General features: G+C 40.3%; 1 protein-coding gene across 11 annotated transcripts in view; it reads right to left on the bottom strand.

The window, feature by feature from the left end:
• Window positions 1–19384, bottom strand: part of KIAA1217 (KIAA1217 ortholog) — a 219748-nt gene that overhangs the window by 73976 nt on the left and 126388 nt on the right. For all 11 annotated transcript variants that reach the window (XM_063303519.1, XM_063303524.1, XM_063303523.1 and 8 more), the window contains 2 exons: window positions 19066–19264; window positions 15812–15905 (listed from right to left, as the gene is read on the bottom strand). In XM_063303519.1, coding sequence (XP_063159589.1) covers window positions 15812–15905; window positions 19066–19264 — 293 coding nt within the window. The remainder of the gene's footprint in view (window positions 1–15811; window positions 15906–19065; window positions 19265–19384) is intronic.

Here is a 19384-nt window from a genome sequence, read left to right on the forward strand (position 1 = left end):
CCTCACAGGGTTGCTGTTGTGGGGAAAACAGGAGGAGGAAGGAGTATTAGGTATGTTCTCCACCTTGAGTTATTTATAAAAATAATAAAAGCAGGATAAAAATTAAATAAATAAAAAATATATATCTATTGGCACATTGGCACTGGCAGCACTGTTTCCTTCTCATGTATCATTCTATTTAAGTTCAGCTACCCTATACTTGAATGGTAAGAAATCTGATCTTGTAATGAAAAAAATCTTGATGTCAAAGTTTCTTAAAGTAGCAAAGTTACGTGGCAATAGTCTATTCATATTTCAATAACCAGAGTTCTATTTTCCCATAGTTTTCTCAGGTTAAAGAGTTTTTTTTCTTCTTCCCCAAATTGAAGAGGTGTATCTTTCTAAAATCAGAGAGAATGGATTCAAGAGCAATTCCCAAAGGAGTGTGCCTCGTAGTGTGGAAGTGATACCAGGGAAGACCCACTTCAGTGTACCCAACAAACAAAAGGGGGCTTTTTTGAAGGTCTGCCTCCTGCAGATTTTCATATGCATGTTGATGTTATCAGGTGTCTCTACATAAGTAAGCAAATTCTAAACTATTTAGCTTGTGTCTAAAAAAGACATATCAAAGATTGCTGCATGCTATAATCTGTATATATGAGTGAGAATCTGGTATTAAAACACATGTAACTTTGCAGATGTTAAGAAGAGTTGGGTTGGGTTGAGAAGAGCTTGGATGGGAGATTCTCAGGGATGCCAGGGTTTGATGCTTTGAAATCCAGCTGAGAAGAAGAATGGGGTAGAAAGTATAATAAATTGGATTATTATATAACAAAGGCTCTGTCTTTTATTAGTGCATTTTCCCACCCAGCGTATCAACTCTAATCAAAGATTTCCTTCATAAACAAGCTGTTTTAGATTCCCCCCGTTTCTTATTCATTGCCTGAAACAAACTATTAGGGAGCCAATGACCTCCAACCTCCAAGTCCCATGATTTTATAAAACACTAACCACCACCCTCCATCCTCCTGGTTAAGGATCTCACAGGAATCTCTTCTAAAATATGCAGTTATGTAAAATATTAACTTTTTGTTCCCCACCCAACAGAGGCAGCACATCAAACGTCTGATTTCTTTTTTTAGAAAAAGAAATGAGAGGGAAAGAAATCAGATTAGTAACTGATCTTGCAAATCAAAATAAATCCATGCTTGTCTGGCACTCCAATATACTAACTCAGCATTTGGGACGGGGTTGGGTTAGTTGTTCTTTCATATTTGGCTCCGTACTCTGCCAAAGCCAAATCAAGCTATAAAACAGCTTGCAGTTTATTAAAACAAGAACAATAAGAAACACAACTTTTTCTGTATGGAATGGCATTATCAAGCATCCTAATTTCAAAAGAGATTTTCTATTATAGAAATATGGAACAGGTTACAGTGAAACAATAAAGAAGAAGAAAAAATGAAAACTTGCACCAAACATTCTTTGACCTTCTGTGCACGCTTACACCTGCAGCCAGATACTATAGTTAAAATAAGAACCCTGAAGTTCCTGAGAATAAATATTACATACCCATTTTCCCCCTACACTCTCCACTTCACTAAAAGAAAATAAATAGCCCAGGGCTTCCTACAGCTTACCTGTCTTAGACATATACCCTTCAGAAAGACAGATGATTCTGTGCTCTTCGACACTGATAACTAGGACAATGCATGGAGCCATGGTGATTTGTAAGCCAAGGGCGGTTAATAAAACATAGATCAAGGCTTAGTGTGAGGCACGAATCCGGCCACTGTGGTTATAAACCATGGATTATGGTCAGCACAATGTTTGAAGACCACTATAGACTGAGATAAGCCATTACTTATATCTTTACATCCTTTGATTAGAAAATCTCCTTTGAGAAATGACAACTCAGCTATAAAACACATGCTTTGCATGACAAAGATCTGAGATTCACCACCAATAGCTCCAGTTAGGAGACAGAAAGGAAAAGGGGATCAGAGAGCAGGCAAAGCAAATAAAACTTTATATTTTATATTTTACACTTTACATTTTATATATTCTATTTATTCATATTTATATTGTATAATGAATTTTTATTCCTTTATTTATTGTAAACCACCCAGAGTTGTCGTTGAACGAGATTGGGCTGTGGATAAATTTAATAAATAAATAAATAGAGAGACCGAAATCCCAGAGAGACACTGACAGTTCACATAAATAATGCTGACTTCCTAGGTGTATTTTAAGGCGTTGATTGGAAGCTCGCATAGCCCACTAGAGATTTTAAAGGCAAACCATGATTTGATCTTTGGGATTCTCTCTCAGGCTTGCCTGTTCTTTCCTTTGCTCCAGTTTTATTCCAGAATTATCATGATTACTCAATCATGGTTACCAAAAACTCTAGCTTATTTTCCAAGTGTAATAGGAAAACTAAATCCAGTTCTAATCTGGAAGCAGATCGAGGTACTGACTTTGTGATGATTCCAATCATATGAAACAAAAAATGATGGTTACTAGACACCAGCCAAAGAATCTGACTTGTGCCTGGAGGAGGAAGGAACACAGGAAATCAAGGCCCTAAACAGCCAACCCATGGCCCCTGAATGTGGCTTTTTATGAATATATAATATGATAAAGCTGATTTATCTACAATGATTTTCCTAATGAGATATAATCTCCACAAGAAAACACCAATGACCCTTCATCTGAAAAGAATGACACAAATGTTTTGTTTTGTTTTTAACCCGCCTTTATTATTTTTATAAATAACTCAAGGCGGGGAACATACCTAATTGTCCTAACAGTCAGAAATCACGCTGAGACGAGGAGTAGGTCTCTAGTGTTTATTACTGCTACAATAAACAGAATCCTAACAAACTGAAGAAGCGTGGGAAAAACCCAGACAGATAAACCCCGAAAGTTAAGGCGGGTCTGATCTGTGTCTCTTTGAATGGCTGCTTAATTCCTCAGTACTACGCATGCGTTTTCCCCCCTGGATAGGGGCCCCCTCCTGCTCGCCATCAGTACTCATGACAACCTAATACTCCTTCCTCCTCCTATTTTCTCCACAACAACAACCCTGTGAGGTGAGTTGGGCTGAGTGTGTGTGACTGGCCCAAGGTCACCCAGCCAGCTTTCAGGCCTAAGGCAAAACCAGAACTCACAGACTCCTGCTTTCTAGCCCAGCACCTTAACCACTAGACCAAACTGGCTTTTTTTTTCTTTTCACTCCAAGCACATGCATCAGGAGGAGATGTGGTACCGATAGGCAGGCCTTAACTAAAAAAATGGGTCCTCTGCTCCTAAATAATTTTCAGTGCTACGGTCAGTCCCCAAATATATCAAGCACCTATCAAGAAACATTAATTTTGGGGGATGCGTAGTTAATCTATTTCTCCCACAGCTGAGTAACTACAGCCTTTTTGTATAAACCTGGTTTTATGGAGTAGGCATTCTATGTTGTGGACTATAATACTGTCAACGTAATGTTCCATTTAGCTAAATCAGTAGGAGAGCTTCCAATCCAATGCCTTAGGACTAGGTTATTACATTCTGAAGAAAGAGAAATAATACATTTCACTGTTAAAGAAGGGTCTGGGAAGATATTTAAATCCAGAACCTAAACTTAGCTTACAGGGATAAATTTTAGAAAAATGGGTATCTTTTTTTTTAGATGGTGGCATAATTATTACCTACAATTACACTATTATACACAAAGTCATTTTCACATTCTATTATTCTTTGTATTCAAATACATTTCCTGCACGGAGCAAGACGGTGAAATGCACTCCTTGTTGTATTTGAACACATTTGCAAGTGTAACAGGGTTCTACCGCATATACTAACATGTCTACATGCCATGACGCTCTGCCACATAAACTTGGGTTGTTTCTAACTTCACACTGAATACATAATGCTAAGATATCAGGCCAACACATACACTATTGGGCTAACAGAGATCTCCCTCAGATCATCTATGTACTTTTCTGAACTTCCCTGGAACTCACAGTTCAGGGAACATCATAATGTTCCATTTTTCTTCTGGAATGTGTTGATCTGGCCCTTTCAAGGATGAGCCAGTAATTTCTGGGAATAAGTGTTCCAGAATAGGAAGTACTTGATGGCTTCCAGATATGGTTTATTTCCAGAACAGCCAGATTCACACATTCCAGAAAAGACAGAATTTTCCAGTATTCCCCAAAAGATTCCTTCTATAGAACACTGACTTTTGCACACAACCATTGGATGCCATCTCTCTTCTCTCTGCATCTTAAAACATTAACAAAACAAAACTATACTGTTATATTTTATTTTATTTTTATTTATTTTTATCCTCCTTTATTATTTTTATAAATAACTCAAGGCAGGGAACATACCTCACACTCCTTCCTCCTCCTATTTTCCCCACAACAGCAACCCTGTGAGGTAAGTTGGGCTGAGAGAGACTACTGGCCCAAAGTCCCCCAGCTGGCTTTCATGCCTAAGGCGGGATTAGAACTCACAGTCTCCTGGTTTCTAGCCTGGTGCCTTAACCACTAATTTTTTTTTTTAATCATATGGCATAGCAGTTTGGTGTTCATGCTGTTTTTTCTTGCTGGGAAATCCTTGTGAGGTCCAGCAGCCAGATGTGTAGATGATTTAGCTGTGACAAGTCATGTTGCCCAGGGTGCACCATGAGGCTAGTCTAATGAAAGTCACTGAAAAAACCTCTTGAGATTACATTTTAACTGCCTGAATGAAGAGAATAAATTCATCTGATCCTTCCAAGGAGTGAACCTTACTTTGAATAGATCTTCCTGTACATGTGGAGCCCCAGAGAAACTGTCTCTTGTAAAAAAACCAGGAGATCAAATGATCTATGTCACCGCTCTAAGAATTGAACTAGCTTCCTACACAGCGCAGTGCCATCACATGGATCTTCATCTCACTCTTACTAGTAGATATCTGCTGATATCAGAACAGTTCTACCACCTGCAAATTTACTCTTGCCTCTTACACAGCAGGGGTAGCAACATAGTACCCATAAATGCAATGGCACCCACCAAGCCACTAGATGGCACCCACTGACCTCCATAATTAAAAAATAAAATTTAGAAGGCCCAACATTTTATTAAGAAAGTAAAAAATCTATGTATTCCCAGATGAGACCTTCTATTTTGGAGAGTCTCTCTCTCTTGCTTTTAAAATTTTATTTTATCCATTTTTATTTTGGAGTGTCTGTGCAATAGTGACCACTGCCTGAAAAGGATTCTGACACTTGCCTTATAGCTATGGTTATAAAGCAATTATTAGTCAAAATTCAAAAGCCCAACATAAACAGATTATGTTTCTTTCCACATTGATAATAAATTTGCATTTTGTTCTCACCTACTCCATAAAACCTATTAAGGAAAACTCTAGTTTTGAAGGGCAATATACCAATGTGAAAAATGAAAAAATGAAGTAAAATAAAATTTCTCCTTGCTTTTCAATTGCTTCTTCCTCCATTAGAAAGACACCACTGAGAAATCTGTGGATTATACCCTAAAAGGTTTGCTGCTTCTCCATTTTATTACATGTAAGATCACTGATTTGTTTCAAACAGCTACTTTTTAGAAAGCTGGAATTCTTTTGACTGCAGAAGTTGCAATTAACTAACAGTCTACTCACTATTTATTATTTTCCACTTCAGTTCTCAAACACAACTTACTTAAGGAGACTTAAGTCCAAAAATAGTATCTGCATCTGAACAAATTTAGAGAACGAGAACATCATATATATTCTGACAGTTGCTAAAGCTGAGAAATATTTCATTTTCTCCTCTAAATAAAATTAAATGTTTTGCTTTCCCCAAAGTTACATCTATCACATTTCTTAATCTGCGATACTTTATCTATAAATCCTTTACTCTGCAATTTTTTCTCTCTCTATTGCTGCAGTTTCTTACCTTAGATCTTCTAATAAGCTCCCCCCCCTTTTTTTTAGAAGTCTTTGCATCTAAATTATGTTCTTCATGTCTGCTGAAAACCGAACTATCATGCTTTGGTTCTCCTGGAAGAAGAGTTTTAGCCAGAAAAATAACAAAATCTGACAAAGAAGCAGCTTCCTCTGAATGACTGGGAGACTTTTGCTATCGTTGCACAAAAGTTAGAAAGTATTTTTCCCCTCTCTGTTCCGGAAATACATATAACCAAAACCAATGCTGGACTAACAAGAAATGTTTCTTCCATGTGTTCGGCTTGGCAGACATCGTAAACCATTGCAGAGAAACATGTGATGTTTATAAATACAGTAAGGCCCGTGTTGTCATAACCTCTCAAAAACAAAGCACATACCCACACACAAAAGCAGACAACGGAGTGGGAAAGACAAGCTTTAATTCCTTTAGCCAGTTTATTGCAAGCTGACATGTGTTGATGTCTTCTCCTAAAGTAAATCAACTTTTATTAGTAGGAGGATATGCAAAGCACATATGGGACCTTTCAAATGCATTCTAAGAAGCCTCAGCCTTACCAGACTTCATTGCTCTAACTACTTAAATATCTGCTCTACCTGCCAAATATGGCTCCAATGTCGCAAACCTAAAGTCACTGGCATCATAGTTCCCCCATTTGTTGTGGCTGTGGTCCATCCTAGACTATGATAAACTCTCTAGCTTGATCCAGGACATTTGTCTGGCTGTGCCAATTTCCTCCTTCTAACAACAAGGTTTCAACAACATCTTTAACGGAATAAAATTCACAAGGGAGGAAGAAAACAACAACACACTACCATTCCTGGACATCCTCCTCAGTAGAGGAAATGATGGCAAGTTAGAAACACAAGTCTACAGGAAAGCTACCCACACCAACCAAGTGCTCCATTACCAAAGTAACAATCTAACCTCCCACAAGAGGAGCTGTGTAAGAACTTTATTCAGACGAGCGCTTACACACTGCAGCAACCCAGAACACCAGAAAAAAGAGAAAGATAATCTGTACAGCATCTTCCAGCAAAATGGATACCCGTTCAACTTCATCAAAAAGTGCCTCACCACCCAACCCACTACAACCCAACTGATGGGAACTATGAAAAGGGTAACACTGCCATACATCAGAAAATCTCAGAAACCACCAACAGACTGTTACAACCACATGGCATCACTGTAGCACATAAACCAACTAAAACTCTTCAAAGCATATTAAGTAACCCAAAAGACCCAGTAACCCAAGAAGAAAAAACAGGAGTTATTTACAACATATAGTGCAAAGACCGTAACAGCCACTATGTAGGACAGACAGGCAGAAGACTAGCCGAGCGCATCCACGAACACCAACTAGCAGTCAGAAGACACAATGAAAACTCCTTAATATCACAACACATGGACAGACTCAACCATAGTTTCAACTGGGAAACTGTGAGCGTCCTAAACCAAGCCAAATCCAAAAACACCAGAGAATTCCTGGAAGCCTGGCACTCAGACAAAGCAGCCATCAACAGACCATTGAGGGAAACAACATTTACATGCCATTCAAAAGAGACAACAGAAAAGCCAAAAGACCAGTACACTCCCTTGCCAGCAACCAACACCCAGATATGCAAAAATCAACACAAGGATTAACACCAGATGAACAATCAAACAGCACAATACACCTTAATCAAGGAACTATTAACTCAGGCAATCAACCAAGCAGCAAACAACAGCCCAATCAAAGAACTCCCAAGGAGAGAACAGCACCCCCACCAATACAAGCAGGGCAAGCCACGGCATATAAACTGAGAGCAAGGCCCACCCCCTCTTTGCACTGAAGATGCTGCCTAGTCTGGCAATGAAACATCTGCAAGAAAACAACAAGGCTCAGAGAGCACCAAGGACTCCACAACAATGTTTTCATCTTGCTTTTCTGATCTAATTTACTTCCTTCATGCCCTTCTTTGGAGGCATCTGGCTGCCTTTTGGTCAGCCTGACTCTCTATAGATGGCATCAACACTAGGACTGTGTAAGGCACCCATGTTTCACCTCATAGAGGTGCTTCATAACAAGGCAATGTGACTGTCCTTGAGAGTATCAAAATAAAGTGTTGTGCCTTTGGAATAGAACTGAATAGAGCCAGTTTGGTCTAGTGGTTAAGGCAACGGGCTAGAAACCAGGAGACTGTGAGTTCTAGCCCCGCCTTAGGCATGAAAGCCGGCTGGGTGACCTTGGGACAGTCACTCTCTTTCAGCCCAACTCACCTCACAGGATTGTTGTTGTGGGGAAAATAGGAGGAGGAAGGAGTAATAGGTATGTTCCCTGCCTTGAGTTATTTATAAAATAATAAAGGTGGGGTAGAAAATAAGCCTCGTGTGGCGCAGAGTGGCAGGCAGCAGTATTGCAACCGAAACTCTCCCCATGACCCAAGTTCGATCCCAGCTGAAGCTGGATTCTCGGGTAGCTGGCTCAGGTTGAATCAGCCTTCCAAGGTTGGTAAAATGAGTACCCAGCTTGCTGGGGAAGGTGACAACTGGGGAAGGCAATGGCAAACCATCTCAATATAGTCTGCCAAGAAAAAGTTGCGAAAGCGGCATCCCCCCAAAAGGTCAGACATGACTCGGCACTCTTAATGGTCCTGGGTGGCCTCTACCTTGAATGATAAAAAGTAAGAACAACATAAAATTTGGATTACTGCAATGAGCTCTAAATAAGTTACCCTTGAAGATTGCTCGGAAATTACAACTGGTATGGAATGCAGCCACATGCATAGCGTTGGGCACCCCTAGGCTCACTCATGTTACATCCCTGCTGCACAAGTTGCACTGACTCCCAGTTTCCTTCCAGGTGCAATTCAAGGTGCTGGTTATCACCTCTAAAGCCCTACGTGGCACAGGACCAGGTTATCTGCAGGACAGACTCTCTCTGAGGGCATCTGCCCATCCCAACAGAGCAGAGGGTGGGCACATTCCAGGTCCCTTTCCTTGAACGCTACATCCCGGTGCGTCCTCGAAAGTGTGTCTTTTCCACTGCAGCCCCTGCCCTATGGAACACCCTCCGGCCTGAAATTCATCAGGCCCCCACCCTTTTAACCTTCAGGAGATCATTCAAGACCTGTCTCTTCCCCCAGGCACTGGGATAGGGGGAGGTCATAGCAGGAGAAGAACATGATGGGTTGCATCAGGGATGTGTTTTTGCGATGCCAAGTTTTTCTGTTTTTGTTTTTGTTTTAGCTGTATATATTGCTTTTATTGCATTGTAAGCCGCCCCGAATTTGGTTTTAAGATGGGCAGCTGTACAAATGTTTTAAATAAAATAAATAAGAAAGAATTCATAAGCAGCCTGGAGACAGACATATAAACAAAAAACCCTTCCAACAGGAGCTCAACCATTAACCCGCCCCAAGGTCTGGGAGAATAGCTAGGTCTTCAATAGCATCCTGATCGTCATCAGGGTGAGAGCCAGTGTACCATTCCTGAGGGCAGGCGCTGTGATGTAGAAAGCATGCTATTCCATCCCACCTATTGGGATCCAGGCACTGTTTGAATAAGGGGACTCAAAATATACCTCTGCCCAGATGGGGCAAAACCCATGGGAGATAGGTGGTCACTCAGATAACAGGCCCTGTGCCAGGAAGGGCTTTCTAAATGATAACCAGCACTTTGAATTGCACTTGGAATCCCACAGGTAAATCAGTGCAGCTTGCAGAATAGTGGAATTATATGACCGTGACAAGGCATGCCCACCCCTCCCAATTATGTGGGAACCAGGTTTGCTACAATAGACAGGGCATTCAGTTAGCAGGAGATATTCTGAAAAATCCTCCAGTTTCAGGGTTCCCACAGTAGCTGATTGTCTTCCAATTCAGTGATAGTAAGAGCAATGAAAGTGGGGAAAACACTAATTACTTTTCCTCACTATCTGTTACATAGCTTTAACTAAGTATGTGGAGAGTCAAATAGCTATGGAAGGAGAAATTGGTCCAAATCTGATGATGAGACGCAAGATAATCTGGAGTACAGCCACAGCAGGAGCAGTTCAGATGTTTCCCCCTCATATATACTTTATATGGGCAAAAAACCATTACAATACAGACATCTAAGGAAAATGCTATGGGCAAGAACTCATTTGGGTGGCCAACAAGCCTCATAGATTAGAATGACTGCAAAGGAGCTGCAAATTAATTGCATTTATAACAGCACTCAGAAGTGTTTTTCAGACCTTTGAGGAATTTCAAAGGCAATTTAATAAGAGCCATGAAATTTCTCAAGAGAGGCTTTACACATCCTTAACTGTAAAATGTTGTGGCCTCTTTCTTGAGGTCCTTTTCACTGAGTGAGTGCAGTAGGAGAGAAAAGCATGAGGTTCTCATAAAGCATCTACTGTTACACCCTGCCCAAAAAAGATGTGCTCACTTCACTGAGACAAGCTCAGTTCCTCCAGAGAAAATAGGAATGAAAATGATTCATGCAAAATGATAGAGCAGGCCTCCAGGTCTAAAGATGGCCATCATCTGTGGGCCAAGGAAGACCAGGAAGTCCATTCCCCACCTTATACAGGTACTCCTAACAAGGCTTCCATTTAGCCACTGTCCTGTCTCATCCATAGATTTTAAATGGTAATCTAGCATCACCATCTCTTGCTTGGAACTTTCCCATGTTTTCCAACAGCCTTTTTTTTTTTTTGTATAGCCACTTCCTCCTCCTCCTCCTCCTCAAAACATTTGGGTCTATGTATCATGCTAAGTCATGATTTGGAACCATGTGGCCTAGTTCATATATAACTTTAACACCCAATTTACTAGATTTTATACTTGCCTCTTCTCTAAGAGCTGAAGGCATCTTATATAAGGATCTCCCTTCATACTATTCTCACTATAACACCCTTGTGAGGTAGATGGGGCTGAGAAAGAACATCTGGCCCAAAATCACCCAGTAAGTTTCCATGAATAACAAGAATAAATGTCACACAAATGCTTCTTTACTGGACTGGCTTTGAACAAGAGGAACACTGTATATGTGCGTGTTAGAACTGCTATATATGTTTATGCATGGGATGGCGGTGGATAAGCAGGTTGGATATTAGCCAATCCATATCAGAAGAGATAAACAGAATCAGAGAATAGAGTCAGAGGATTAGAAGGAACTTTGGTGGTCATCCAGTCTAATCCCCTGCCCAGCGCATGAATCCTCAGACCAGTTCAGACAAATGGATTTCCAATCTATTCTTGAAAACCTCCAGTGACAGAGCACCTATGACTTCAGGAGGCAGGCTGTTCCACCACTTAAAAGCTCACTGTCAGGAAATTCCTCCTTATTTCAAGTTTGGATTTCTCACCGTAGTTCTTCCACCCACTGGTTCTTGCCCTGCCCTTGGGTGCTCTGGAGAATAAATTCACACCCTCTTCCCTGTGACAACTGTTCATGTATTGGAAGACCGCTATCATGTCTCCCCTTAGCCTTTTCAGCTTCAACATTCATGATGATGTTGATGATTATTAAATTTATAGGCTGCGAAACTCACTTTGACAGTTTTCTTTCTCCCAACCAATACCCTGGCATAGTTGAAAGCAGTTGTTCTTAAACTGGGGGTAATTTGGGCATATCCTAGCAATTTGCAAGACTTGTTTTGAATCAAGGATCCAGTTTGGGACTGCTGCTACTAAGATGCTTGTGTAAAACAACAGAGTCTGGGTTTTTTGTGGGTTAATGACACTATCTGAGACCAGGAAAAGGGGTAATTGGGTCAAACAGTTTAAGAACCACTGGTCTAAAGCAAAGGCAAATAATTATATGCCAGATAACTGAAAGACCAGTATTTGGCTATGAAAATCAGTAGGACACGGCAGTGACGTAAGGTATCTAGCAGATGCTTCTTTCCATACATGTGACAATGGTGAAAGGTCCCCTGTGCAAGCACCGAGTCATGTCTGACTGTTTGGGGGGACGCCACTTTCACAATGTTTTCCATACATACATGTTAAGTAATCATAATTCCAGTAATACATTATGTGAGTGCTGGGTTTGTGACAACTTTAGAGACAATAATTTAGTTTATCCTGCTGAAAGAAGGTTCAAAGCATCCTACAGGAGAAGCAGAATGAAACTGATTTTTTTTAAAGAAAATATAAATAGAAAGCAAACACCTTGCATTTAAAAAATGGACCTGTGGGAACATATGGCTACACAGAAAAGAGGGAAAAAACCTTTTAAGACAACCAGCGCTCTCCGAACAACAGAGTAAGCCAGAAATATGAGAAAGAAAGAGAGCAAAAAGACAGGAATATATACTGAAAGATCCAATTTCTTTTTGCATCCAATGTGAGTCTCCCCCAATATAATCTATTATTGACACTTCAGGGGCATGTGCATAGGCCATCCTTCCGGACGCAAATGTGGCTTCTGTTAAAGTAATTATAGCAAAGGGTTCTACAGGGCACCAAACAGTCTTTTTAGCACTTGCTTACAACGTGTTGGCTGGAAATCACAGCAATGGAACCCTAATCACCACCTGGCTGGCTGTCCTGCGATTCAAAGGGAAAAGGCAGCCAAATGGGACTGTGCGAAACAAGCCATCCAAACCCCAAAGTTGGTATGTTCGGCTCCATTCACACCATATTCACAGGGCTCAGCTAGATTAAGCAACAATCCCTTTGCTTTTTCTTGCCTCATGCCTTACTGTTCATTCCTCCTTTTCTGCACCTTGGATAACGTTGCTTTGTGATGAGCCTGTCAGTATATACTAAAATCTTTCTGATTTTTTTAAAAGTAAAAACAAAAATTGGACAGGAGAGCGAGTAACCCTCTAGCAAGAGAGGTTTCCCTATAAGATGTAAGAAGCATTCTTTTGAGTCTAGCTCTAAGTATAGATATAAATTCTTCTGTTTCTTCCATTCCAACTACCATGGATGCAGCGCGATAAACGAAGGCACCTCTTCCCTTAAGGGGCTGCTGCCTTTGCTGTGTTATTTTCCTCCTCTCCCGTTTCCTCAAGTTGCGCACTCTATTTTTAGCTCTTGGAGAACACTTGTGAGGGTGCTTCCTTATACCTTCTCTGTCCTTTCCCACTTCCTTCCTTAGAAACACCTACCTGAAGAACTTCAAGGGCCCATCAGCCATCTTCCCAACATCTACTGTAGCTACTCTCCTTCAGTTGTGAAAGCTAGTAATATCCCCATTCGGAGCAAGCTGACTGCTGATCAGGAAATGAATTTTCTTGGCAGAGGTGGGCATTTTAACATACCACCTACAGCATGACAGACCTCCGCCGAGCCACCAGAGAATCAGGCAAGAAGTCCAGAGGAACCATTCCAGAAGAAGCAACACTTCATAGCTGAGCTTGTAATATATTTAGAAATGTCCAGCTCCTGCTACATTAATAACTGCTTTAATAGTCTTGAACTCCCTATACAAAGCATTGTGGCATGCTCTTGAGAAATTCTCAAACAAATGCACAATTCTACAGTAAGTCCCTATTTTCACAGGTGTTTTGCACCAATGGTTAACATCCATTTCAAATCCTATCCGATCTACTAAAAACCAAGCAGCTCCCTTGCCGGTAATACTTTCTTTGGCCTGATGGAATTAATGTATTTTATTCAAAGAGAGTGGGCAGGGGACTTTGAAGGGAACCCTCCCTCCCCTCGGTTTTTAAGGAAATATCTGATCTAAGCAGTAATAGTGGTGATATTTCTCCTAGGCAGCCCCCATTTGCACTATTTTAAAGTAGCATTTTGCACCAGCAGTGATTTATTCTTACTTTGGGAATGCCCTAGTGATGGTGGTGGTCATAAATAGATCCCAAACTAAAATTAACTTGATGCGTACTTTCCTTTCTACCAGGCTAAATGCCTGGGGAAAAAGGGTTTTAGGAAAAGAACTAATTTCAACAGTATAAAAGATCATTATTTAATGCCCATTCTGATACAGCAGTCCAAAAATTTGCTGGAGCACCAATAAAAGACTAGTCAAGTGTCATCTCGTATGAACTTAAAATCATGGGAAGTAGAGCAGGAGCTAGGCGGAGAGGGATATGGCTAAGAAAATGGAAGCTACGTATTTCCCTAAATGTGGCAAAAGTGAACACATGCACTGGGCTTTACAGTTTATGGAGGCTACTTACCATCAATGCTAAGAGAGCTACAGTACAATTCTATGAATGCTTACTTCAGGGTTTCTCAACCAGGGTTCTGTGCAACCCTAGGGTTCTGCAAGAGGTCACTAGGGGTTCCCTAAGAGAACACGGTTTATTTAAAAAATTATTTCAAATTCCGACAACTTCACATTAAAGAGGTTAAGTTTCATTCTTTATTCTTAGTTTAAGGACACTGTTAATGCATATATATATATAGGCCACATATGAAACGAGTATAACAATTTTGTAACTTCTGGCCCATATTTGAGCCTGAATGTGCAGGGGTTCCCCGAGGCCTGAAAAATATTTCAAGGGTTCCTCCAGGGTCAAAAAGTTGAGAAAGGGTGGCTTACTTAATAGTTCAGTTCCACTGGTTTTCCTCCAGAAGCTATTCCAAAGATTGTGAGATTCCAAAAGAAAAATTAAAATGTCACACAGTTCGATCCTATCTATCATAGCCCCAACATCTCAGCAGGCAGTACAGAAGGATCTAAGATTCAAATACATTGAGCCTATTTACGGTCTCAGTAAATAAGCATTCCTGCTTTCCGCAAACGTGGGCTGGCATATGCTGTTCAGTCACCCCCACCTGGCTACTTTTACCTGCAAGAGTAACTAAAGAAACTGCATAAGTTTGTCAGCTCCTACCAGTTTCTTTGGCATGATATGTGAACCAGGATCTCTTCTCTTAAACAAGAAATGGTAGCCAAAAACAAATCAAGGCTTTTAACTTGGGCTAATGAGGAAGGAAAACAGCCAGCATTCCTGGTTTGAAGATGGTGGCAGTAAACAAATTATGGAAGGAGGTGCCAGGTTTGATTGTTCCTCTTGCCAGCAGAAATCACCAGACAGGAATAATCAACATGCAACCTGAACAGCAAACTCCAAGTTTTGTAGTCAGATCCAACAGCCCTAGACATATTGGCATGATGTGTAATTGCAGCTAGTGACCCAGTGCATACATTTTACTAAACTGTGATTTGTTTCATCACAACTGCCTTGATTCACACAACACAATAGGCCAAAACCAAACCAAGTACGTTATTTGTTAGCAACAGGGTGAACAATATCATTGGCTCACTGCAGTCAGTTAAGCAATAAGGATATTTTTTACTCTGGCACATGCCCTTTCAGAGTGTGATTCCTTACTCATGAAGCTAGTCATACATTACTATTGGCTACTCCGGTTAGCACTGAAAGTATTTTATCAAACAGCTTTATGATCCTGAATTAAGAGTAAACCTTGATCAGCAGCCCTAAGAACAGCTACTTCCAGAGTAAGCACAACCAACTGTGTTCGTACAAGACACAGAACTACAAACTATCCAACCATATGTAACCCAGCATATGGCAGCAACCCAGGATGTATGATTAGCTTATGATTCAGTGTATTATGTGAACTCAGAAAATTTGATTAATAGTGAACTTAAGTGTGTTTTCTGAAGTAAGCCACTCTGAAAAGAAGTAGGTGATGAATCTCACAATGAACCATCCTTGATTTGCCAATCATGCCTAACTTAATCAAACATTTGCAGCATTCCATCAGTTTTACAGCCATTATTTAACTGCTCAAATACCATGTTCTTTTTAACACTCTCTCTAATGTGACTTGTTAGCACATTTGGCAAAATAATTATGGGGCAAAAGACAAAGGGAGATAATTTTCACACATTTGTGTCATATTTATGGCCCCGCAGAAGCAGGCTCTCATATGTAAGAGACAATCAAAGCACACGCTGAATAAATGAAGGTCCAGCACTTACCCTTACATCTCCATTAATTGCTCTGGGCATGTGATTAAAAGCATGGGCAGGATCTTTGTTGTAAACTTTAAGGAAAGATTTGTCTTGAATATTCCTGGAATTGAAAATAAAACACACATGCACACGTAAGGGAAGAAAGGACTTCCATGTCAGCCCATTTACTTCGCTTATCTGAATAATTCAGGTAGTGACATGCCACCAGCCAATGAAAAAGCCAAAGACAGACAAAAGATAAAAACAATACTGCTCACTTATCCCTTGGAAGGGATCATTCTTCTAAGATAAATTGATACTCATTTTCAGTTTCATTAAAGATTCTAGATGCAAAGTAATAACAGCATGAAATTAAACACCTTTCATAAGTAATAGTATTTTTATTGGCTTTTAGCTGTTCCTCATCACCAGGTAGTCACATTTTCCCTCTGAAATAAGGATACATATCAAAATAAAGCATCAAAACAATATTTGTCAAAGTTCCTTAGGAGTAAAATACTTGAGCCACAGATTAACTTAAACTTTTTCAAATGCATTATGTGAGATCTACTCTTGAATAAACGTGTATAGCTTGAATCTGCAAATATCTCTAAGACATGCTCAATATTAAAGTGCTTTGTTTTGAAATTAGCCCAAATGATTCCCAAGGTGAATTTCCAGTTAACAAAACTGATATCTAACTCCATAAATTAAAAAATCAATGGGTTTACCATTTAGTTTCAAAACCTACCTTAGAGTCTACAGATTAGAGGTCTGGAACAAATCTTGCTGTTTTCTCCTTCTGCAATAAGTGGCTACAAAGAATGTAATCTAAACACATTTATGTCCTCTTAAAGCTATGATGCCTTTCATTTAACGCCAGCCATCCTCAGAGAATTTGCACATTACACTGAATTCCTCTACCCCAGGTGCAGCTCTAAGTTTAGTGGGCTGATCTTAATCAGTGGGATTATTATTTCGGTGGAGGGGGAAAAGAGAGACCCATGGTGAAGGATTTTTGGAGAGGTCTAGTTTCTTTTAAAGTCACAGTGCTGCTGGTAATTGCTTTGAATCTGTAACTAGTTAGAACTTGCACTGCTTCTATCAAATTCAAGCAGTCTGCCAGGAAAAGCCAGAGAGCTGAAAAGACGAAGCAATGTTGGCTGTTAAGAAATGTAGGGTTAATTAGATGTTTAGATATAATGAAGTCAGCATTGAGCAGAAACCACAAGAAAAATGTATACCCATGGGCAATGTAAGCTCATTGCAATGCATTTTCAAAAGAGAATCCACCATTTTCAGGACACTACCTATGTTTCCTTTCCTGCTACACTACACTAGGATTATAATAGCTAGGCTGCATTCATATGGCAACAAAGCACTACAGAAAACTCTAGCTCCTTCTTGGTATGTAGTGCTTATGCAGATTTTTATAGCCCTAAGAAGGAGCCCTAATTCCCAACACATTTGAAAGTTGACCAAGATAAACAAGGCTGTTCTAACACCGTGGATCACTACTTCTCAGTCACAGCAAAGTCAGGTTGAAACTGAATATGCAATAGAACAAAGACGGAGCAATATTCCTTATTTTCTCTTAAGCACTAACTTTCTACCTGCAGATTGTCTGCATATCTTAGGAACACAAGAAGTTGCATTTTGCCGAGTTCAATATTGTCAACACTGGCTGGCATTTCTGGCATGAGTCTTGCCAGTCCTATGTGGGGAGTATATCTGGGTCCCAAGTACTGTGCTAAATAGGCAGGCATGCAAGCATGCACACCCACACAAATGGCAACATTCAAAATGTGTTCTTCTATCAGTAATCTGAAATCACACATTCAGTTCTACATCTCCAGGCCCTCTCAGTTCATTGTTCCACACTTGTGGATGCCTAAGCAACAGCCATCTGACAGATTGCCTGCTGAGATCCTCCTCAGAGTGCAAAGCCCAACAGTCTGGGGGAGGTTTTTTCAAGCCTAGGGCCTAACATTGAACATTTCCCCAGAGTGTCCTGTCTGGTGCCCCTTCTGCTTTTGTAAAAGTGTTGATTTTCACACATTTCATAGCCTTTTCAAAATTTTATGGCAAGCCACTCTGATAATATACAGTATTTGAAAGGAAGGATATAAACCACTAGCAGCAGCATTATCATAATGTAAAAAAAAAAAAGTCAACATTGAAGTACAGCCTGTCCTTTTCAGAAATGTCTTTTTGGGGAGAGGGGTGCCTTTGAGTCCTGGCGACTGCCTGGACTAGCCTCTGCAGTTTTCTTGGCAAGATTTTCAGAAGTAGTTTGCCCTTGCTTCCTTTCTAGGGCTGAGGAAGAGTCCACAGTCACCCGGTTGGCTTCGTGCCTAAGGTGGGATTAGAGCTCCTGGTCTCCCAGTTTCAAGCCAGGTGCCTTAACCACTACACTAAACTGGCTCTCACAGAAATATCTACTGATCAATAAAGTGACCTGAGCTGGTGGATGAATCCTGGGGGTAGAAGGTATCAGTCTGCCTTCTGGTAAACCAGTATTTTATGGCACACAGCTAATTACTGAAAGAAAAGCCGTCCATGGCAGCCATTTTGTGAGAGCATCCGCAGCACACCTTCAAAGTTTGTCTTTGATTGAAACCTAAAATATTTGAATTTCCCCAACTCATGGGATGTATACTTGCTTCTCACATTAAATATTTGCACACTTAAGAGGCTAAATATAAATGATGGATATATTTTTTTAGTAATATGGAGCTACAGAGCAACAGGAAGCATGGAGTACTTCCCAGACCACTGGGGTTATTATGAAGTTCAGAATAATTTTAATTTTCTTTTATATTTCTTTTTTAACTGTTAAGCCCTATGGCCATAAGAGGCCCTGAGCCAAATTTCAGAAACCTCCTGCAAATGATTAATCCAGATTTCTGGGAAGAATAACAGGTTACTTCTACAACAACATACCAGATAGAAAAGAAAGGGGAAAAATGAAGTGTTAAAGACAGAAAGTCTGCAATGGTGTGTCTCTAGCCACTTTTAGCTCTGGACTCTCCCACCACTGGAATGTCACCCCAAAAGATTATTCCTGGTAGACAGAGGCCCTTGAGAAAATATTGGAATCTTGCATGATTTAATGGTCTTGAGAATTTCCAATCATTTAAAATTCCTTTCTTTTTCTTCTTCTAAGAAACCTGTGGGGGGAGGGAATCATCTGGAGATACTATGAGGATCTTGGCACTTCTAGTCAACACACTGCCAATCTTTACAAAGAAACCTACCTCTAGCCATAGAATTTTACTTACCTGACATCACTTAATTCATAATAGATATTTCTGCTCTCATCCTTGATATATATTGCCACACTTGGAGACTCCAACATTTTCATTGTCAGTTGTTGGGGAAAGGCACTTACAAACAGGGCACGGATAGTGTCTGTGCTTGTAATCTCGTTGGGCATCCTTAGCTGTTTAGTTTCATCCCCATACTGAAGATATAGAACTCCTAGGAGCAAAAGAAAACAGTAAGAAATGAAAGCCTTGGTTACCACGAACACAGCAGAGCGTTTAAGCTTCAAACCAGACACATATATATCCTTTCCAATTACAGACTGGAAAAAAGAGG

This window comes from Candoia aspera, chromosome 4 (genome assembly GCF_035149785.1).
Source record: "Candoia aspera isolate rCanAsp1 chromosome 4, rCanAsp1.hap2, whole genome shotgun sequence".
Classification (NCBI taxonomy): Eukaryota; Metazoa; Chordata; class Lepidosauria; order Squamata; family Boidae; genus Candoia; species Candoia aspera.